Source organism: Symphodus melops, assembly GCF_947650265.1.
Source record: "Symphodus melops genome assembly, chromosome: 4".
NCBI lineage: Eukaryota > Metazoa > Chordata > Actinopteri > Labriformes > Labridae > Symphodus > Symphodus melops.
This window is the reverse complement of record NC_136694.1, coordinates 17,151,737-17,174,908: the sequence shown is the minus strand read 5'-3', so window position 1 is coordinate 17,174,908 and position 23,172 is coordinate 17,151,737. Positions and strand designations below refer to the sequence as shown.

General features: G+C 40.2%; 2 protein-coding genes across 6 annotated transcripts in view; one reads left to right on the top strand and one right to left on the bottom strand.

Annotated features, from left to right (window-relative positions):
• The window catches only part of scn8ab (sodium channel, voltage gated, type VIII, alpha subunit b), a 45,692-nt gene extending 36,570 nt beyond the window's left edge, over nucleotides 1-9,122 (bottom strand). For 4 of the 5 annotated variants that reach the window (XM_079340547.1, XM_079340550.1, XM_079340546.1 and 1 more), the window contains exons 1-2: nucleotides 8,973-9,122; nucleotides 5,041-5,378 (exon numbers count right to left, since the gene is read on the bottom strand). In XM_079340547.1, the coding sequence (XP_079196673.1) occupies nucleotides 5,041-5,322 (282 nt within the window). In that variant the 5' untranslated portion in view covers nucleotides 5,323-5,378; nucleotides 8,973-9,122. Of the gene's footprint in view, nucleotides 1-5,040; nucleotides 5,379-7,334; nucleotides 8,817-8,972 lie in introns of those variants that run through there. The other variant, XM_079340548.1, reaches the window with a different exon arrangement.
• An 8,556-nt stretch (nucleotides 9,123-17,678) lies between these two features.
• tmt1a.1 (thiol methyltransferase 1A, tandem duplicate 1) lies at nucleotides 17,679-22,735 on the top strand. Its single transcript, XM_079340565.1, has 2 exons — nucleotides 17,679-18,297; nucleotides 21,089-22,735. Exons 1-2 carry the CDS (start codon nucleotides 17,803-17,805, stop codon nucleotides 21,320-21,322), a joined length of 729 nt encoding a protein of 242 aa, XP_079196691.1. The 5' UTR covers nucleotides 17,679-17,802; the 3' UTR covers nucleotides 21,323-22,735.
• Nucleotides 22,736-23,172: the final 437 nt, after the last annotated feature.

Sequence of the window (23,172 nt, the reverse complement as noted above, 5' to 3'; positions counted from 1 at the left end):
GATGTGTACTGTGCTACATGCTGAGATTCAGAGGCTAATGCTGCTTCAGCTGGAAGCTAAATGCAGCACTCACTTGTATGTGCTGCCCTGCAGAAACATGGACAGAAATGACTTGACTGAAATATAGAATACATGCATGAAAAGCACACGCTTAAATACGTTTGAACATAAATCTGGTGAAATGACTTTTTGTCCAAACTGCACAGCTGCCAATTCATGCTGAATCATCTTCATGGTTCCACATTGTTTGGAATCTTCTCTCCAAGCACAGACAGACGCGTACGTGACAGGTTTAAAGAGATAAAACACTGAAACGGCCCTGCGTCTACGCTGTCCTGCTCCTTTTGTATGACCACAGCAGCTTCAACATTTCCCTAATCACATCGGACATTTGAAAAGCCCAGGCAGTCCTCTGACCATCACAGGGGAAAACAAGAACTGCAACGCTGCATTTCTCTTCCTCGCCACTACCCCCCTCTTCCTCTCTTTGATGCATGAGTGCTGTGATCAGGTTTCCTGCAGCTGACGGTAACACACACACACACACACACACACACTTAGACACACTCATTGACATGGAGCGCAATGCTGAGCGATAGAGTGGCTGTGGGTGGAGTAGAGGAGACGAGCAGCCTTGGAAGGTGAGGACAGAGGCAGCAGAGGAGGAATGAACATCCTCAGAGGCACCTCATCAGGTGGAATAAAGGACAAACACATTAGCGGATTAGGATGACGGTTGATATGAATGATAGTAAAATGGAGAGAAGAGATGAGGTCTTGAGCCTGTGACTCCGAATGAACTTGCTGACTCAACATATGAATGGTTATGATGGAGTAAGCAGATCTTGACTAGGCAGAATGAAGAGAGGTCCCACACTGTGACCCATGTAACACATACGAGAAGCATTTGACACAGCCTGACAGTAAGATGAGATATTTCAGCCTATGGGTATGTAGGGCTTTTCTATTTGTCTTTAGAAATACACGTCCACACAGACATGACTACTTTCCCAACTGCAGGCCCAGAACTGCTAAAAAAATGACAAATACAACATAAAGTATGTGATGGGAAACACACATTTAGTCTATGCTTATACACTATACATACACACATTTACACAATTTCATAATCGAAATATTGATAAAGGTCAAATGCAAGGAAAGTCAACTTGTAGACTTCATAACAGATCTCAATTTTACACATGCTGACACAAACCAGCTTTACCCCTTATCATACACTTTTGATTTGTTAGCAAACTGAATGCTCTTAAACGAGCAATTGTAGCTCTGACACCTAGCGTTTAAAATCGGTACTGCAATCACTATTGCAGCACCACAGATTCCCTATTTTATGATTTAATTAAGCAGATCATCTTACAAATTGGACCTATAAAACTCTACGATGGGCAACCAATTCTCGCCAAAAATCATTTGGTAATGATTTACATTTTCTCAATTATGCAGAGTTGCTTAATTTGGAACGCAAAACTGTCATGACAATGATGTACATGTTACTATAAATTTAAAAACTGTTCAAGGGGAAAGAACATGAGTCTATTTGCATGCGTTAAGAGATATGGATGGTACTGTATGAGTGCAATGATAGGACTTTTGTATAATATAATTACTATTTCAAAAACAAATGCAACACATTTGTTTCATCAATTAAAGTTCAGGTTATACATTTTTTACATTTTAAATATAAATGTACAAATTCAGCCATTAGCTCCTTTAACCTTGTTTTTTTAAAGTATTCTAAGACATGAATAAATTCATAATCCAACACGAGGCCTTGAAGTATTCATTCTGTCTTCATGGAGATAATGTGTGCATTAAAGTATTCATCGTAGAGGCCACAGTGAGAAAAGAGAACTTGGCATTGTTTGAAGACAGTATTGCTGTCTTCCAAATGATAGCGCCTGACGTCTGAAATGAGGATTTAGAACACCCGAGCATTTTAGCACTGATCACTTCTACAATCTGGAATCTGGAATTTAAAAAGTAGCACGCTGCACTAAAAGGTTGGACACTTTGTGACTCTCAAACATAGTTTACTCTGTTTTTTATTCACCTGGTTTAATTATATTATTTGTGCGCGCTGAGGCTGAGCTATTTGGCTGTTATGCTCTAATCTACACTCATACACACATGGCTAAAATGTATGTGGCCTAAAACACCTATGTTGCAAATGCTCTATAATCATAGAGGAAAGCAGGGAGATGTATAGAAGGTCCACTGTTCAATTAGCAAAGCAGGGACGGATAATGAGAGAGGGATGCGTGCCTTCCTGTGGCCACCACTGAACTGGGATCATGGATCAATAGATCATAAAGGCACATACACTTGATAGTTTCATCTGCCCTATGAGGAAGTGCTGCTGCCTGTGAATGTGCGTCCTGCTGACTGGGCTTCTTGCTGCTGCACAGGCCTCAGCTTCTCTTTCACATTATATCACCACTGCCACCACACAGGAGACTGGCTGCTCCACATGTCTGCGCAGCTGAAGCTTTAACAACATGCCCCTGCCCTTTTTTCCCCTCCACTTCCTGCGCTCTCCTCCCATCTTCTGCCTTGACTCCTTCCTAGTTTGCTTCTGAAAAGCCACAGTAAGGCCACGGCCAAGCTAGAGCTAAAGTGATGCGGGACAGAGGTCTAAAATTACCTTGAACTCTCTAAATGATCAAATTGAATATCACTTTGAGAGTGAAACAGAAGGGTTTGTGCCATCTGCACCTGCGTTACATCAATTACAAGAAGGATAGGTGCAAAAACTATTTAGCTTTCAACATGATCTTGAATGATAGCTAGTTGACCTTCAACAATGACATCTAATACTGTGATCTATGGGTGTGTTATACGTTATGACTTTATTCTTTTAAACACACATGAGGTTCTTCTGCTCTAATGAATGAAGAAGCTCTCAGTGAAGACACCCCTCAATACAATGAAGCCCTCATGCCCTACACATAAGTTACATAAACTACCTTTTGGCCCCTCAGTCACCACTGCTATCAAAACAGTATTCACACCTTCAATAGACCCAGGCCCTATTTATCAACACTAGATAGGTAGTGACAATGCTGATACTACCTATGCTTCCATCCACCATGTGCCCTGCAAAACTCAACCATAGACTAATGGGTCGCCTAAAAGCCAGGACATCCACAGGGTTGTGGAGGTAAACTCCCTTCCAAGGTCTTTTGTCTGATTAGTCCAATGACACCTCAGGAAGGCCTGACCGTGAGCTCCAGTGTCTGTGCTTACTTTGGCTGGTGTCTAATGACAGCCACTGGTTTTTAAAAGAGTTGTTTAAACAGATTTAAGTTGATTTCAAATGTTCATCAAATATCTTTAATATATATTGTACCTCCAAAGACCCTTAAAAGTTCCTTATAGTCAATGTTAGCATTAGCCACTTATTAGCTGATGAAGCGTTTAGCTGAAAAGTGTTTGAATTTGAACATTCGCTGGTGTCTGCTGCTCGATCATAGGTTATCTTGTTTCAATGTTTTTATTTAAAATATGGTCAAAACGTTCCTCCCGGCTATCGCTAGGCTTTTCTTTTTTATTTATTACTGTTGATCATAAATTCCTTTCATGTAATGGAATTGAAACCTGAAGCAAGCAGCATGCCATGAAAATCACCATGTGAGCTTCCCATCCTGAGCGACATGTCTGATGAAAATGGTTGCTACTTTAAAATAGCCAATAAAACATGGTGATAATGTCTCAAAAAGGGAGAAAACCACACTTTTAGAACTCTGTTTCTTTTTGATCCTAACATAAACACCGGCCTCTATTGTTGTTGTTTTTTTTTTGATTAATGATGTCTCTAGATTTGTGTTGTCTCCTTCACATCATCCCTTTCATTCCTAAAAACTCAAATCTTGGGACTTGTGTTCGATGGAAGGAAAACACTGTTAACGCGTGACACACTTGTACAATTCTGAAGCTATAATCAACGCAGTCCTTTTAGCTTGCGTCTCGAAACAGGGTTGACTATTATCTGCCTAAATGCACCGCCACAAGTGCAGTGCATGCAAAGAGGACATGTGGTCGGTGTGCTGGTAATGTATAAGAAGCAAATAATCATAAATGTATAATGTATTGATCTCAATAATGTGTGCATGGTCCATCACTTGCATTTAGTCATATTGATTAATCATAGCAATGTGGAAATATGAGCAACAGTGGCAACACTGTAGATCAGGATGCAGACCACAACAACAATAGTAAAATAAAAAGCCTGTAGTACAGATGATGCTGACTTTATTGACCGAGTGCATGAATGACACAGGGCAATAATGTCACGTTAAAGAACATCGCTATTATTCTTTGAGTTCTTTTTAAGCTGAACTAAAACAGTCAGATAACACCTGGAACAGGAACAGCCATAAAGCGCAACAGCTAAGCTCTGACTGTTTCACTCAACTGCACTACACACATAAAATCACATTTAAGTTGTGTGTGTACCATTAGTCATCTAGGACAGTTTTTTTTTCCTCGCAAATAATACAATTTGCAATTTCACTGATAGCCTGTGATAACAGAAGTGAGTCTGGCATTTCCTGCTGCTGTTACATCATCTTTACAGTTAACAATCAAAACAGATAAGAAATCACCACTGCAGAATCCTTTATGAATTTTACCCCTGCACAAGATTTTCATTCCACATGCCTGTGGAAGTGTCGACTACTTGACTGAGACTCTGTTGTGCTTAAATTGAACAGATGAACTCAAAAACCCAAGAGGCTTTCCCATGCACCCTTGTAAATTCGGATTACAATAATATAAATATAAATCTGTGAGTTTCTGAATACTTTTGTGTATTATTTATAATGTGGGGACTGCTGGCAATTAATGGGGGAAAAAAAGATAACAATTTTGTCCATTTGTCAGCCAAACAGTTGAGGACTATGTCTAAATATTTTGAAAGTTCAAAAACTTCATTAGTGTCTTAAATACATTGGAAAAAATGCTTCCCTATTGAAGTTCAACTGATAGATTGAGGGGAGTGGGGTGGCCTGTGTGCAAACTCACTTTCATGTTCTGATAAAATGGATCCAAGTCTTCCAGCGGTGTGGCGACCATCCCAGAAGGAACATCGCCATAGATGAAGGGCAGGCTCTTCCCAGCCTCCAGGTCACTGTTGGGTTTGACGTCATTGTCGTCAGACGTGTCACGGTGACTGCTGTCCGACCTTGGCTTGGGTGGTTTCTTGTTCTTCTCTTCTTGGATGCGCTTCTCGATGTTAGCGAGTGACTCTGGGGTGAATTTCTTGAAGCTGTCAGGTCCTGGGGGTGCAAAAAGGGGTGCGGCCATGTTTTCATCCTGCAGCTATTGCCTTTTTATTGGTTTTCCATCCCAGACATCCAGCTCTGAGAGGAGAAGAGGGACACAGGGTGAGGAAGTGAGCAGGAGTAGATGTAAGGTGCTAAGCAAAGAGTCACAAGTAAACCAAAATGGAGAAAGAAGGGGAAAATATCCTTCTTACAGAATAACTATGTTGTCATGAAGTCCAGTGACACTGAATTTATACATTAACTCGACGGCAAAAACACCATGATCAAATAAATGGGGTGTTTTGCTCTGTTCTGCTACAGAAAGCAAACAAAGCAAAGCAAAGTTGTAAAAAAAAAAAGGCAAACAATTTGAACATGGGCCAGTAGGCATGGTTTCTGTTCATCAGCCTTGATGACTTATGAGCCCCTATCCTTCCTGTATCACCAAAAGCTGTACTCTGGTATCAAACACATACAGCAGACATAACTGATTTCTCCCTTTTGCTACCCTATCAGCAAGAAAATAGGTCTCTCGTGTATTTAATCACACAACATTGGCTTTTCATCCCATCAGGAACTCATCTGTCTGCCATTTCACTAAATATACTTCACAACATCCTGCATTACTTGTTGGGCCTTTGTAATTAACAACAGCAAATGAAACTTTATACATGGAGTGTTCAATCAACCCAAAAACAAATGTGATGGTAATATGTTGGTGGTCTCGTTCAACATTTCTGCAGCTGATTGTTTTAGATGGAAGTCTCTTTGGTTGAGACGTAAACAACAAATTGGTAAAACAGAATAATCTCACAAGAGCTGCTTGTTAGAGTCAAGCGTTGTTTAGCTACACAACAAGTCATTGCTATCTTTTTTTTGTCTGCCATCTACTAACAACAACAATGATACACCCTGGAAAGAATAGATGGGGTTACCAATTTTTTTTTTTTTTTAACTTTTTACCAAGTTTTTTAATTGAAATATTAACACTACGTATATTGAAGAAGGTAAGCAGAGTTAAAGGCACAAAAGCTTTTATTATGAACATTTGTTAGTTTTAGTTGTGCAACAAACCCATCTTAATTTGTCCATTAATGGATTGAGAAAAAGTGAAAAACCTTTACAGATGTCAAGTGGCCCTTTTTTGTAGCCTACAGTGCAGGTCAAACTAGGCTATCCTACTGTATTAAAAGAAAACAATGACAAGAAAAATAATTTTCAAAACACTACTAATGAAGAAACAGTGACTGTTAAAGTGGTTAAACAAGTAAGCCCATAAAATATGACTGCTAATTCTTCAACCTTTGGAGCTCTGTATAAACAGAAGTGCTGTAATAATAACGTTATCAGATGCATCTCTCCAGGCTCCTACAACAGATGAATTCCTTCCCCCAGTTTTCTACACCATAATAGGTCTAGTCCGGCTCTCATGTGTGCGACATTCACGACTCAATGACAGTGTTACAGACCTGAAAATCAAATAGTGAGCTCAGACGGTATCTCCGATGATAACAAGCAGCTCACTCCCACCAGGAAGACGCTCTAAGTCAGATCCACATCACCCAAGCTCGGCACAACCTCCAAGTCTCCTTCCACCGATACTACATGAACTGTTCGACCGTCAAGGTGATTCAAACCAGGGTGCAACAGCATGGCCAGCAGGAGACTACATGAAGACTTTACATGTAACCATTGAGTAGAACTTAAAGGGCGACCAGGGGGGAGAGAATAACCTGGTATTTTGCAGATGTTGCTTTCGATGTCCACTAACTCAGTAGGTCAAATGAAAACCCTTCATCAGACCTTAAACGTGGGCTCGTTAACGAAGGCTAAAAATAAATAAATATAGAAAGCCTTTTACGCACCTACAGTAGGCTAAACGGCATAAGCGCGAAACATATAAACCATCCACGTTTCCTTATCAGCCTAAATCCGCATTGAGTTACGTGAATCTGGAAATGAAATTAAAACAATTTGAGGAATGACAGCGAAAACGATCAACTAAGACAGTCTCGTTTGCCCTCAGCAAAAAAACAAAACAAAAAGCAAAACCTGCTTGTCGCTGTCCGGTTCTGATCAGCAGCGTGTAGCAGAAATGCTCCTGTATGCTGCGTCCTCTGTGACGAAGAAAGACATCCAAACGCACCACGGCTTCCGTCCCGTCACTGGATACATCTTCTATTCTGCTCATATGCACCCTGGCAACTGATGGGGCTGACCAGACACCGCGGCGAGGAGGTGATGGAGACTAGGGGACTTGCATCAGAGTCGAAGGTCTCTCTTTTTTTTTGTAAGCTCCATTATTTCCTGCCGTGTGGTCTAAATGGGCAAACGCCTGTCGTTAAATGTCTGTCCTGTGCAACTCCACAGCATCACTGACGTTAAGTGAGCGTTACAGGCCCTTGAATGCAGCGTCTTCCAGAGAAAGCAAATCTTAAAGACGCCTCAAATAACCCCCCCATTATCCTATTTGGGGTGGATCTCACGTCATGTCTGAGCTGAGACAATTTCAGTAAAGTTATGATATTTTGACTGGACATTTTGATGAGTTATGGTAAACCTTTTTAAAACATTTTAGTTTGTAGAGAAATTGTGAAAATGATGAAACGTGGGACACACGGGCCAATTTAGAGGTGAACACATGTGTCATGTATGCCAGACCGACAGTCAACCTGAGAGAAGTCCAGTTAATAATAGCGAGGCGCTGCTGTGCTATAGGGCCAAAGCCTGAAATACTGCAGTGTGGTTTATTGCTGCTATAGGCTCGAGCTACTCAAGCTAACTACTAGGTCAAAAGAATGCACAAGCCGTATACTGACAATTCATCCTTAACGCGCAGCAGCACACCCACACGATGCGTTGGTTATTACATTTACAAATTTACATCGAAAAATAAATAAATTAAAATGGCCTTATGCTATACCACACCCTTAACTATTATCATTAAGCGGCAAAGATCAAAGGGTTCCATATAATGCGGGTTTAATAAGTCACCACATACAAAGGTTTTTTTTTCTTCCTTTTTTTCTTTATGGGGATACTTCTCGAAAATACCAGAAATGGGTGCCGCGGCCCCTTTGAGCACTGCCAAAGTAAAGACGCACCTTCCTCCTCACGCAATTCGGTCTCCAAGGGGAAGGAAGGATGGGAGGGGGCGAATAGGTGGAGAATGGGGGCGGGTGAGGGGGTGTAAAACTACAATACTTACAAAAAAAAATAATGGCAGCGCACAAAAATCGCTACATTAAATGCTTTAATAGCGACGCATTATCCATACATTCGGAGCATGTCAGCGACTTATAGTCAGCACTCAGAGAAGTTTGACGTGATTTAACTTCTTCCCCATCCCGTATGCGTATGTTTCCCCACACTGACACACTGAAATGTCATCCCATCCAGCGGCAGGCCAACACCCCAAATAACAAGCTGTCTCACTGGTTTCTATCATAACACGTCTGAAATCCATGTTTTCTCTCTGAAAATCACATCCGAGCGAGTTCTCAGGGTTTTCTCGCCTACATATTTAGTACATGTAGCGACTGGCATTGAGCCCTCCATTGAGAGCACGGAGAAGATGCTGAGAGGGACCCGCTCTGCGGCACTCGGATGCAGTCAGTCGACAAAGTAGAACTGCAATCCATCCCACGACATAACATCCATGGCAAAGAAGAAAACATATTGTCTACTTACTTTTACTCGCATTAACAGAAATCCAGACAGCCGTTTCGGAACTGCAGATGTAGAAAAGAGACGAGAGTAACTGCGGCTGTCGCCATATTGTTGCTGCTATCTTCCTTCCCAGTGCGTGCGGCTACCCTGCATAATTGATGACTCTCAGCAAATTGTTAGGGAGTGTCGGTAAATGCCTTTAGTTTCAATAACGGACAAGAGACCGCAGCATCGTAAGCAGAAAAAAAACACTGTTCATGTAGGCTAACAGCAGTCATTTATATTCGAGATGGGATCGGTATTATATTTGGTAAAACACTTTCTGTTCAGATGTGTCATGAACGTGTGTATTACTACTAATTTAAATAATAGACCATAACAAGACACATTTAGGACCATTTAAGATAATAATAAGAGTTTATGTAACCTGTAAATATATAATGTAACAGGACTTCAACACTCATTCTTGACCCATGCTTGCAATTCCTTAAGAATGTGCACTTTATTTGTGCAACAGAAAAACTATAGTTGAACTAAAGTGTTGGTTAAAGGTCTAAATGCAAGACCAAAAGTAAAGCATTATTTAAAAGTTAGTTCAGTTCTTAGATTATTGTTGAGTTGCTCCAGCCTGGGTAAATTCATCAGAATTCAAGTTCAGACCTCAGTAACTTTGTAAGTCGATCCACATTACACTTCCTTCAGACACCAGATTTGATGTAACCAAGAGCCATAATCTTGCATTTCACCTAAAAATCTCTGCATAATACAACTATTGCAATAACATTTGTGGGCATAAATGTATGCAATCTTGCAATTAATTCAAAGGCATGTAAGGTGAGGCAAAGCATCTTCTGTTAAACTTTTTTCATGATTGTAAATTAGTCTAATGTCTTGGTTATATGGTGGCATTCCTATGTCTCCTGTCGTTTGCAATAGTTATTTTCTTAATGAAAAGGGAATATCCAACCTCACAGTTTACTCAGGAGGAAGTGGTATTTCTTAAAAAAAAATGGATCAAGTTCATCTTCATGACTTAATCAATACAAATCATTTCACAAGATTATGTCTTCAAAAATAATATCCCACTAAAATAGAGATGATAGACATGATAGAGAATTGGATATGTTTTTTTCCCAGACAAGATGTCATTATATTTGCCAATCTTAATTTTTAGTGTTTTACTGTTAATGTTAAATAATGCAGGAACAACGTTTGTTGGACTTGTGTTGTAACCCTTTGCTCAAAGCCTTTAACATATTAGGTTAGGGGAGTCAGTATTTTGAAAATGACTCAACAATGTCTCTATCTTGTGGAATTGTTTGGAACTGCAGCTTTGGTGTTCAGAAACTCAAATGGTTTGCAACACCAGGAACTCAGTGATCAACACAAATCCCCCTCTCTGATCCAGCATTTCTGCCTGACTTGAGTGTATTTAACATCTCTGTTCCATAATACGGTATGACATATCTAAGCATTACATTCCTACATGACATAAAGAACATAATAAAAGTAAACTCCGGGAAATGGGAGGACGAATAACAGGCAGAGCCCATCGAGCTGAGATATGCGATGAGACCGGCTGGCCTGCACTACCTCCCCTTCAAAGTGAATCCTCAACCCCGGTATCTAGAAGGACACAGTCGTGCATACCCGCGAAAGGGAAGGCTAGGAACAAACTTCCCCATCAACCGAGTGTGGAGCTACAGAACAGATATGCCCCTCTGCTGCAGAGCCCATCTGGTCCTCCCTCCTCTGACACCAGGGTAAGGACTGAAAACATGCAAAAAAAAGTCTGAGGCTACAGGGAAAGCTAAAGCCTGGGCCTGAAACTCTTATTGTGGATGACTTTGCTGTTAAAGATGTGCAGTAACACAGAAGTGCTGTTTTTTTTCCAGAGATATGGTCTCTGATTTAGCAGAAAGGATCCTGAATATTGTGGCTGAACGTCTGACTGTGAAGAATGTCATACTGCACATTGGGTCAAATGTCAAACAGTCTGAAGTCCTGAAACAGGATTTCGCTGGTCTGTTGAAGATGGTCGGCCCTTTGGATGTGGAAGTGTCTATCAGCGGCCCTATACCACCAGTCAGAGAAACAGAGGAGAGATTCAGCAGGTTGCTGGCACTGAATAACTGGCTTAAAGCCGCATGTAATGCCCATTCAATGAATTTTATTAACAATTTTAACATTTTCTGGGAACGCAGACATATTTTCAATGCAGATGGATTTTGCCTGAACATGTCAGGGGCGACGGGGTTCACCTCCATCCTATTTTACTCCCTGCCTCGACCATCAGTTCTCTCTGCCAAGGACATGAGACAAAAGAAGACAGCTTTAAAGAAAGACAAAACACTCAGAGAAAACAATCATCAAGAATCACAACTGCGAGCATCTGAGGATGGACAGAAGGAGGAGAGACATCAGAGCCAAGAGGAGGGGTATCCACCCACCATCGACCCCCTCATCAACACCTGGGATGTCTCACTGCCCTCGCCCCCTCACACCCTGAGCAGATCATCATCTCCCTCCTCCCCCCACCTGGATCAATGTTGGATTAAAAAGTGCTCCCTGCCCTTCTCCCTGTTTCTCTTCCATAAAAAGATATTCGTAGTTACTGGGTTAAAACATGCAAAGTCATCATGAAAATGGTAATTTCTTGGCTATCAGCGAGAAGTGAAAAACATGCAATACTTCTGGTCCTGGTAGTAGTGTATTTTAGTGATACTTTTTTTTGTTTGTTAATGAAGCAAACAACAAACAAAACAAGATTCACCCGTTCATTCACGGGTGAATCTTGTTTTGTCTCCTCAGATTGATGAGGATGAAATGCAGAATGTTACAGGGTCAAACTGATGTGTTGTGGGACCAGGCTGCGAGGATATCAGCAGTCATGACTCTCTCCAGGATAAGCCGGGGCCCTGCACGTCAGTAGGTTCTGTGATGATAGGTAATAGAGGAAAAGAGAGGAGACTGCCAAGAAACAAAAGGCAGTTATGTGATTTTCCAAACTTATCATCTATTCCTCTTGATCCACAACCTGTCCCAAAAAAAATAGCAGATGTAGCTCCTAGGAGCCTAAAGATGGCTCTACTAAACATTAGCTCACTAGCAGGGAAATCATTTTTAATCAATGATTTTATTATTGAGCACAAGCTTGATTTTATGTTTTTAACTGCAACTTGGTTAGACCAAAATAATAGTGCAGCAGTTCTTATCGAGTCAGCTCCTCTCAACTTCAGTTTCATAGGTGAAGCCAGAGTGCATAAGAGAGGAGGAGGACTTGCAGTTTTGTTAAATGATTCCTTCCAATGTAAGCAGTTACCTTTTGAAGATTTTGCTTCTTTTGAATATGTGGCCCTTCAGTCAAACCTCCGCTGCTATGCTCTTAAATATTTACAGGCCACCTGAATACTGTGCAAACTTTTTCAATGATTTCACTGAACTGCTGTCTGTGATCTGTATTGACTTCAACTGTGTCATTATTGTTGGCGATTTTAACATCCATGTTGATAACCCCGAGGACAAAGGGACTGAAGAACTGTGTTACACTTTGGATAGCTTTGGACTGACTCAGCACGTGACAGAGCCCACACACAATAGAGGCCACACTCTGGACTTAATCATCACCAAGGGCTTGGACATCTCCAAGGTTGTTGTTTCAGATGTTGCCCTCTCTGATCACTCCTGTGTTTTATTTGAGAGTACTATCTCAGTGTTCAAAAATATTCAAACAAACGCAGGTGGCGTAAATCTAATCTCCAGATTCATTATGACATCTAGAAGAAGAGACTTCACGTTTATAATTCACAACTGAGGAATGCAAGACAATCCTTCTTCTCTGACATCATCACCAGAAACAATAATAATGCTCATGCCCTGTTTGCTACTGTGGAAAGGCTAACAAACCCTCCTGTGTCAGTAGCACCTGCATTTCACTCCACCTGGGCCTGTAATACATTTTCCACCTTCTTTACTGAAAAAATCCAGAAAATTAGACAGATTAGATTCTTTACTCTGCACTGTAACTCTTAAATCCTTTTATAATCTTCCTTAAATTAATTTTATTTGAATTATTTTTACTTGAACAAATTTTAAGTTTCAATAATGTCAGTGATTTTTAACTTTTTATAGAGATTCTAAATTACTGATTTTTTTGAATGTATCTTTTATTTCCCCTGTCATGATGCTTTTGATGTTTGTGTAAAGCACTTTGAATTGCCTTGTTGTTGAAACGTGCTATATAAATAACCTTGCCTTGCCTTGCCTAAACTTTGTACACACACTTGTGGAAATGAAAAATTAATTCGGGAGGTGGAACCATTAGCTGCAAGCTATTTCTGGACTTCATCTACACAAACTTAAAAATGCAGTTCTATTAACAGCAGAGCCAAAGGTGGTCTTGAAGTGCTTAATTTCATTGATATTACAAATGTTTTTAAAATCAATTGGTTAAAAACATGTTTGACATATCAAAATTCATTGTGGTTCTTCATCCCCAATCTTAATGTAGTTTCTTAAGTTCTCCTCCTTTGACGATGATGTGTAGATGATGAAGAAAAATCCGCTGACACTGACTTGCTTGTAATGTAAGACATTTATTTACAAAGTCAAGAAACAGCATCAGTCCAGGTTAGTCATGGCACCTGGGAGAGTCACGAGCCAAATGTGATTCTCCTGAACAAAGACAAGACCCTCGTATTTATGCAGTGTTGGTCAAAGCATCAGTACATTTCCGACTTCATTTAGTGCTTCTCCTACTTCCTGCACCCCCTGTGGTTCCTCAGGACATATGACTTAAAGGTTATACAGGTCACCATGAGGAGACCTCTTATCTCTCCCAATATATCCTTAGGGTTTATTCTCATTTTACTACCAAACTGTTTCTCTTTTACAATCTTAAGGAATGTCCCCATAAAGAGACCCCTTTATTGTCTTTGATGTTACCATTTGTCCCACCAACAGCTCACATGTTTCAGCAGCACATTTACACTTACATTTACTTATTTATATTACATTATCGCATGTAAAATACACTACAATACTTTCGAAAAGATTGGTGGGCTTTCCTTTTAATCTGCAACTACTCACCCGAGAAGCTTCCGGTCACATTGTCTAAAGTTCATCAGCAATCACTTCTTTTCTGGAAATTGTGCTTCACTCACAATTTTTCTTCTCAAAAAACTTTGCTATGGAGTAACACATGTATAACAATCAGGAATAAATGGATATTTTATTCCAATTGGTTTGAGAGAAGTATAAATAATATCTTGTCTGTTTTGGATGAACATGGTCTTCTCCTATGAGAGTTTTATATCTCGTCATAATTTTTCTATCGCGTCATCATTTTTCTATACCTTTCAAAGAATACGACTCAGTGATAAAAGCAATCCCCTCAGGCTTACTTAGTGTAATGAAAAGTCACATATCCTTCTGTAAAGGAATTAGACCAGAGGGCACATGTATTTTAATTTTGAATGGTATCAACATATAAGATAAGAAATGTAACTATAAACGTATAAGGAAAAATGTTGAAGATAAAAAGAGGTTTTCTCCACGAGGAAAATTTTATTAGTGATCTCATTTAGAGGACATCGTGTCACAGGTACCTGGTAGAAAACAGGGAGGAGGACCCAAGTGCAGGAAACAAAAAGATTTATTTAAATAAAAGGCAAAACTCAAAAAACTAAAACCAAAAAATGAGGAACAGAGAACATCCAAATAATCTGATAGCAGGGTTCAGGAGACAAACGACAGTGGACCGACAAGAAAGCACAGACTAAATAGATCGGGGAAATCAGACACAGGTGAGACTAATGAGACAGGTGAGGACAATCAGGGTAATCAGGACAGAAGGGAAAACAGACCTTCAGGCATACGGCCTGAAAGCAGTTCGGGAGGACGGCCCGGAGATTGACCAAACACGGGAGAAAGTTCAGGTGGGCAACCGGCAAGCCGACCAAGCACAGGGGATAGATCAGGTTGCTGATCAACCACAGGGACCAGTTCAGGGGGATGGCCAGGTGGATGGCTGACCACCAGAATCCATTCAGGAGGACGGCCGGATGACCGACCAGCAAAGGGCAGGACTTCCGCCAAGGGCCCAGGGTGGGCGGAACCTCCCTCAGAGAGCCAGGAGCGAGGTGGACCACCGTGGGAACGTCAGGTGTCAGCCGGACCACCAAGGATACGTCGTTGGGTATCTGACGGACAACAGAGGGGGCGTTGTCGGGACCACCAGGGGAACGTCAGGAGTCAACTTTACCGCCGGGGGGACGTCCAAGGTCGGCCGGATCACCGAGGGAATGTCAATGGGAGGCAGACGGCGCTCTGCAGAACCTGGGTCAGGAAGCAGAATGCGCTCAGCAGGACCAGGAACAGGAACTGCAGGAACAGGGACTGGAAGCTTGTGCTGAGTATTGGGATGAGGCTTGGTTTGAGGCCTTGGTTGAGGATTTAGCTGAGGCCTGGACTCGGACTGAAGCCTGAGCTGAGGCTATATGGAGCACAAGGGCAGAGTGACTTAGGCGCGTGGCAAACGGGAACCATTGGCGGCCACTTCTTCTCCTTTTTGCAACTTCGGTGTGGAGGACATTTAACTCTGGAAATAACTCCCGCCTTACCTTCAAAGCTCAGCTGATTGGTGGCACGCATATTCGTCTGCGAGTATTGGGTGAAAACAGAGGAGCGGGAGAGTAAAAGTTGCAGGGAAAGAAAGAAGTGCACTTTTTTAAAATACTGATCTGAGATCAGTATTTTTTTTTTTTACCAAAGAAAGACAAACATGTTGCTTATTTCCTACATTCTACATTCTTTCTACATTCTACCATTCCGACATCTTGAATCATAAATGTGGCTTAATCTGTAACTGCAACTGGAGGTGAGTTTGGTGGACTTTCTTTAATCTTTGTGTTGTCGGGTGGAAAAGGGGGTGGGCCTTTTCAAAAGGTAAATCGTACCAAAATGTATCCATAATGACTAGTACAAGAGGCAGTGACTATCCATGATCCAAGATACCAACCGACCTTTAATTTGGCGCGAAAGCAGCACAGCGCATTGACGTAATCCTGTAGGGGGTGGCGTCTTCTTTGAACAGAACTGATTCAAAAATAACTGTTTATAAACGTTTCATTGCGTATTTCAAAATGTTTGTATGTTGAGTTTAGGAACAGTAGGGAAACCTGACATACTGTCCAAGCTCAAGTAAGTCAAAGAATAACCATTGACATTATATACGTAGACACCTCATGACGTGCTGGAAGACATGAAAAGTTGCCGCCATTGGATGGGTCTCCTCACTCCACGCTGGCACCAGATTCAGAGCGAACCACTATGCTGGTATTTTATGCAGCTTATAATTGCAATAACCAATGCAGTATTGATAACAGATCTCATGAGATTACCTTTCACAAGTTTTTATTATTTGTTTTTATTTTATTTATATATATATATATATATATTTCCAGAGTTAAATGTCCTCCACATATATATATATATATATATATATATATATATATATATATAGTATATGGTTGTTGATTTATTTTTCTATATTTCTTGGGGAGGTCCTTTCTTAAGCCCACATCGGGTTTTTTAACCTCTCCCGCACTTACTATTTTTTTGTTTAATGTTTTCTTATTTGTGTAATTGTCTTTTTGGTGCAAATAAACAAACAAATAACAAATAAAGTAAGATTGAACAATATTTATTTATTTACCATTTATATTATGTCATCGTAACTGTTACTTAGAAACACATTTATTTAACAGCATGTTTTCTTTTTTAGGCCAACTTCAAGTTTTTATAGAACGATCAAACTTGGGCTCCTGCGTATTTTACTGTTATTTATAAATCAGACAATGAAGTGAGACTCTAGTTGCAGGCTATGACCAACGACACGACTCTGTTTGCTGTGATTTAACTTCATTCAGCTGTGAGAATAATGTTTCTGACCATAACAAAATCTCTTCCTTGCTTTCTTCAACTCTTTTCAGAGATAATCTCATATAAGCTTTTTAAATGTTATAAATAAACAAATACACAAGTGAACACTTGATTGTTGTACAGTGTCCTGAAAGGTGCTTATAGATAAACTGTATTATATTATAAACACATACTTACCCTCTTTCACTGACGCACTCTCTCTCTCACACACATGCACCCTTTCTCTCTTTCTCAAAGTCATGGTGCTGGCAGTGATATGGGTAAGAAATTAAGATGTGCCTGCACATAGGCAGTGAAATACACAAAACCTGTTTTCCAGAAGACGGAGAGAAAAGAAATAAATTCAAATGAACTATCATTCAAATGTTTCTTCACTAAAATATTGATTTATCAATATGCCATAGCCTACCATATGTCTTTGTTGGAGCATAATACAAAGTCTTTTAACATGAAAACACGTATTTTTCAACATGTCACAACTAAATCTCTGCCGTTTGTAGCAAACCGAACCGTGAGAAATTCAGGAAGTTATGATGATTATGCAATTGTGTTGATATAAATGGAAATATGTATGATCTCAATTGTAATAAGGTTGTTCTATGCTGTGTTAATAACAAGTGACAGCCAATGGAAATTGAGAAATTTAAGAAATATATTTGCTGGCTTTTTATTTTTTAAATAGGACCCTGCAGAAGCTTCATAACACTACGCCAGCCCTCATTGGCTGTTATGGATGACGTCAATGTCTGGAGTGGATGGGGCCCTCCCAGGCAGGCAGAGCGTCAGCTGTTATTTGTCACATTTTCTCGCTTCTCACAGAAGCCCTTCCGAGAGCTGTATTAACTAAGCCAGTCCTGAGCCCACAGCCAGACAAACAGTCTTCACACTGAAGTCGTGCAGGTCTGCAGGAATGGCTCTACTAATGCGAATCTGTACTCTGGTGGTAAACGTGTTATTTTTGCCTCTCCACCTGATGAAAACGGTCGGCATATTACACTTTTACAAGCGAGTATTTCCGATTTGTTTAAATCGAATTTCTATATCGTACAACAAGAAGATGCACGACAAGAAGGCAGAGCTGTTTCGCAGTCTGTCAGAGTTCAAAAAGCCTGGAAAGCAGCTCACCGTTTTAGAGATTGGCTGCGGCACAGGCACGAATTTTAAGTATTATCCGCCTGGTTGCAAGGTGGTCTGCACAGATCCAAACCCAAACTTTCAGAAATATCTGAAGACCAACATGGAGGAGAACAACCAGCTCACATACGAGAGGTTTGTTGTGGCATCGGGGGAAGACATGGGGTCAGTGGAGGACGAATCGGTAGACGCTGTTGTCTGTACCCTGGTGCTCTGCACGGTCAACGACATCGCGCAAACTCTGCGAGAGGTGCACCGCATACTGAGACCAGTAAGTCCTTTCTCAAGCCCAGTTTCAACAAAGTTGAAGAGATTTAAAAACAAACACACAAAAAAAAACTATGAGATAATCTACTTCGGACTTTTCTCGTTTACTTTTATTTTTTTATTTATAGTTAAATTAATGTGTTCTTAAAGTCATACTTAGGCTATAGAACTACTAATGTGTTTTGTACCTTTTTATAGGTGTAAAAGTACAACTTTGAGTTTAACTTTCATATAAAGGTTGGGTTAAAACAATGGGCTTTCAGCTGCAGTTTTCTAAATACAGCAGGGGCACGATGAAGTGAGTTACACATACCCAGGGTCTCTTTCGGTTATCTGGCATTACTTACCCTAATTTAAGAGATTGTGTTTAACAATCCTAAAACGCTGGTTATCAACCTGATAGGTATCAACCATAGACTCAACCCAGAGTTAAAGAGAGCGCGTTCACATAAACACCTCTGCTGTTTAACTTTGAGTTAGTTTCATTTAAGCTATCACTATCAATACTGCGTCTGCAGTCAGCAGACAAATTTACAAACTCTGATCAAATTTTCACAATATAAATGAGTTTAAGTCAAACGGGCTCCCGTTTGACTTAAAGCGAGTTTATATGCAAACCCATCATGTTTTTCCCCATTGTTAGTTCACCTTGAACTCAGTATAACGCCATCATAACCTGCACCAGAGCAGGTTAGGTGTGCAGCACAAGTTATATATATATATATATAGTTATTTATTTTTCGAAAAAATAAGCTATTCTTTATTCTTTTTCTTTTTGTAATTGAATCGACTCAAAAATTGATCTTTTATTGTTGCAGAGCATTTAACATTGACAATCATTTGTTGAAGGCCTTGGAAATTAGAGTTTGATAGGACCACTTTATTAAGAACTCACATGCATTCCTTGTAATTGTTTCTAGCTTTATATTCAAGTATATGGTAAATGAGTCCAAGCAAGTTCTGTGTGAAAAAAATGGCTTGTGCATGTTGGTTAGTGATTGATATAACTTTATATTTTAAGTAGAATAACAAAAACTGATTAACATGAAGTCCTGTTACATAGCTGTGACAGTTAATATACTGACATGCGTTGACATATTAACATTGTTTCAACATTATTTCAAAGTCATCTTGCTATCTGGACTGAGACTGTGAACTGTGACCAGTCATTGTTCCGGTGCAAGTCATTTGCACTTCAGGAAGTGACAAGAAGATTTAAGTCACTGCCCAAGGTTTCAATCACCGCATTTAAATCTTCATCAAAGAAACACTTGTGCATCTTTTGAGTCAGCTTATTTGTAACTGTCACATTGAATGTGTTGTAATGACCTTTTTCTGCTGAAAATCCAAAGGCTGATATAGGAATAATGAGTAATTCAATATTAAAAGGTATTTAAAGTGGAACACCATTGCCACCTTGTAGCCAGGACATCTAGGGATACGTATAACTTATAACTATTTGATTAATCTGCTTTATTAAAAGTGTTAACTGTATAACCTTGTTTGTTCAACTACAGGATGAAATGTCTCCTGGTAACAATCTCCTTAGGAACCTGATGGCCCCATATTATGCCCTTTTTGGGGTTATATGTACTAAAGTCCGTTCACAGTTGTTAATGTTCGAAAAAAAAGAGTGTCTGTTTTCATGTACTGCTGCACCATGCAGTTCTCATGTCTGTATTTATGATGCTCAGAATCCCCCACGAAGAGAGAGAGATAAATTAAGGGTCCCCAGTGTGCCAAGTATGATATGTTTGGTCAGCCAATCTGGTGTCTTGTAATTAGTCAGTTGTTTGGCTTTGTTCTCGGATATGTCCCGCCCCTTTTACCATATTGGGAATGATACAGTCAGCTCTGGTTCAAGGTTGGCTGGTGATTGCTACAACGAGCCAATGGGCTTGGATCAGTGGCCATCAGATTAATTTATAAAGATATTGAACAATTGAAAGACTTTTAAATATTTTCCATTTGATCCGGGGATGCTGGGGATGACGCAAACCAACTTCTGCATTGATCATCGAACCTCCACCTTTAAGCTACTGACCCAACTTCCACCCTACTGAGTCTGCTTCTGATTAGCGGAGAGGGCTGGTTGACATTGCAATATTTCTTACAAATATATTGTTTATTATAAAATTCAGAATTATTGTCTGTCTCTATTCCTGATGTATATAGGGTGTGTAGGGGGCCGGCAGTAGCTCAGCCTATAGGGACTTGGGTTGGGAACTGGAGGGTCGCCGGTTCAAGGCCAGATGCTGACCAAAATATGGAAGTTAGTCTGGGAGCTGGAGAGGTGCCTTTAAGCAAGGCATCAAACCCCTAGCAGTTCGAGGTGCAGTGTCTACAGGTCCCGCTTGTGCATATGTGTGATTCAGGCCGGTGTTAGAAGCATGTCTATCAAAATAACACAGTGCAAACCACACACATGCATAATTAAATAGTTACCGTAATTCCTCCGATAAACCGGAAATTGTGGCTATACCGTAACACATTAATTTTCTTACACATGAATGAACTAAAGCTCAAAAGTTACGTTTACGTGGACAATCATGTTGTCCCAGCCTTCATTAAAAATCAAACTTGTGTTGTTTTTTGTATATTTCACCTGAAATACATTTTATATACTAGGTCATTTAAATACACTTCCAAAATAATGAAAATACATTAACTTTGACAAGAGGAAAATGTGGAAACTCACTTGTGCTACTGGAAAATTACTAGAAAAGTTAAGGTAAAATGTATACTTTTTAAAAAAAAAAAGCATGGCATTCATACAACAAATCTTTTCTCTGCAGGGTGGCGCCTTCTTTTTCATGGAGCATGTTTCGGCAGACCCCTCCACCTGGGTGTACTTCTTTCAGCATGTTCTCCATCCTGTGTGGTACTACTATGGTGATGGATGTGAAGTCACCCGTGAGACTTGGAAGTATCTGGAGTCAGCTGGATTCTCTGATCTCAAACTTAAACACCTGGAAGCACCGCTTTTCATCGTCATCAAACCGCACATCATGGGCTTTGCTGTCAAATAGATTCTGTATGCTTAACTGTATTAGTAAGCATTAACCAGAGTGTGAATTTGTGCTGCATTAGTGTCCCTCTCTTGCAATAAAATTGATCCACACTGATCGAAATAACACCGTTCCTTTTGATATACAGTACCTAACCGTTGTGCATTATGTGACGAGACAATTAAACACATTTTGGCCGCCTTAAAGCTAATTGTGATAATTATGAAATTATTGAATGCCATTCGATGTTTACATTTACTTTTTAGTGCCCCTTGAGATTACACACAGAAAAGCCGGCATCGGACCTCATAATTTCATCAACAGTTTCTCACCTAAATCTTTTTAGGTTATTTGCACCATCTCGTCATGAAAGTTCAAAACTTGCATTTGTTTAGAATTTCCATGATGTGGCTCGATCCCAAAGTGGTGATGTTTTTGTCATTTCACTGCAATGTCCCTGTAAAACATTTATTTTTATTTTTATTTTTTTTTGGGGGGGGGGGGGTCAGCCCTATATGTTCCCACAGCCCAATGGTTAGGGGTTAGGGTACGGGAACATAGGCCCAAATGCCAAACGTCTTGCACAGTGTTAGGCTGTAAGCACAACCCCAACCTGTGGATGTTGAACCCTCATACCACCCTCATGGAGTCACATGCACATTTGTGGCCTGCTGGAGGTCATTTTGCAGGGCTCTGGCAGTGCTCCTCCTGTTCCTCCTTGCACAAAGACGGAGGAAGCTGTCCTGCTGCTGGGTTGTTGCCTCCTACGGTCTCCTGATGTACTGGCCTGAACTGAGAAGTGGTCTGGAGTCTCCAACTACAGAATCACTCCTTTATTGGGGGTTTCTTGCTTTGCCTATAATTTCCACCTGTTGTCTATTCCATTTGCACAACAGCATGTGAAATTGATTGTCGAGTGAGTGTTGCTTCCTAAGTGGACAGTTTGATTTCACAGAAGTGTGATTAACTTGGAATTACATTGTGTTGTTTAAGTGTTCCCTTTACTTTTTTTGAGCAGCGTATTTAATTCTGCTGAAAATCATGTTTACCTGGCAAAAGTTTGGAATGTAGAGCAAATGTACTACTCAGTTTTTAACCTTAATATGGTCAAATCTATCTATCTATCTATCTATCTATCTATCTATCTATCTATCTATCTATCTATCTGTCTATCTATCTATCTGTCTGTCTGTCTGTCTGTCTGTCTGTCTGTCTGTCTGTCTGTCTGTCTGTCTGTATGTCTGTCTGTGCTAATTTTTCCTTAATTCTTCCCCTCCTCACATCTTTCTTTCCTTCCTTCTTCCCTTCCTTTAACCCCTTGGTATATAGATAAAGCAGAGTAGGGACCCCCTTATAGTAAACCTTTATATGATATTGTACCCTAAGTGTAAACTGTTAATCAAATGCGCATTTATAAATGTAATGCTGCCAAATCATGTGTGTCATCGACATTTTTATTTTATGATTTGTCCTGAGTTGTGACACAGCTTCTAAAGTTTGATTTGATATAAGCTACGAGGTCCCTCCTGAAATGACGAGGACTAATCTGAAATCCATCCCTAACATAAAGGCACAAAGAAATGTCTGCCTGCGTTAGACCTTGATTAAAGTGAGTCCTTATACGTTGATCCATAATGTGATCTGCCATTTTCACCTCCCTCGGACAAACCTAAACACGTTCTCACTTTCTGTAAGGCTATATTGAGATGACGAAATCATCATGAGAAAACACATTTTGTATCGAGATAACGAAAGACGTTCATTCGTAATCACGAGAAAACAATCATTGTTATATCAAGATAATAAGTCGTTATAACGAGATAGATAGATAGATAGATAGATAGATACTTTATTGATCCCGAGGGAAATTC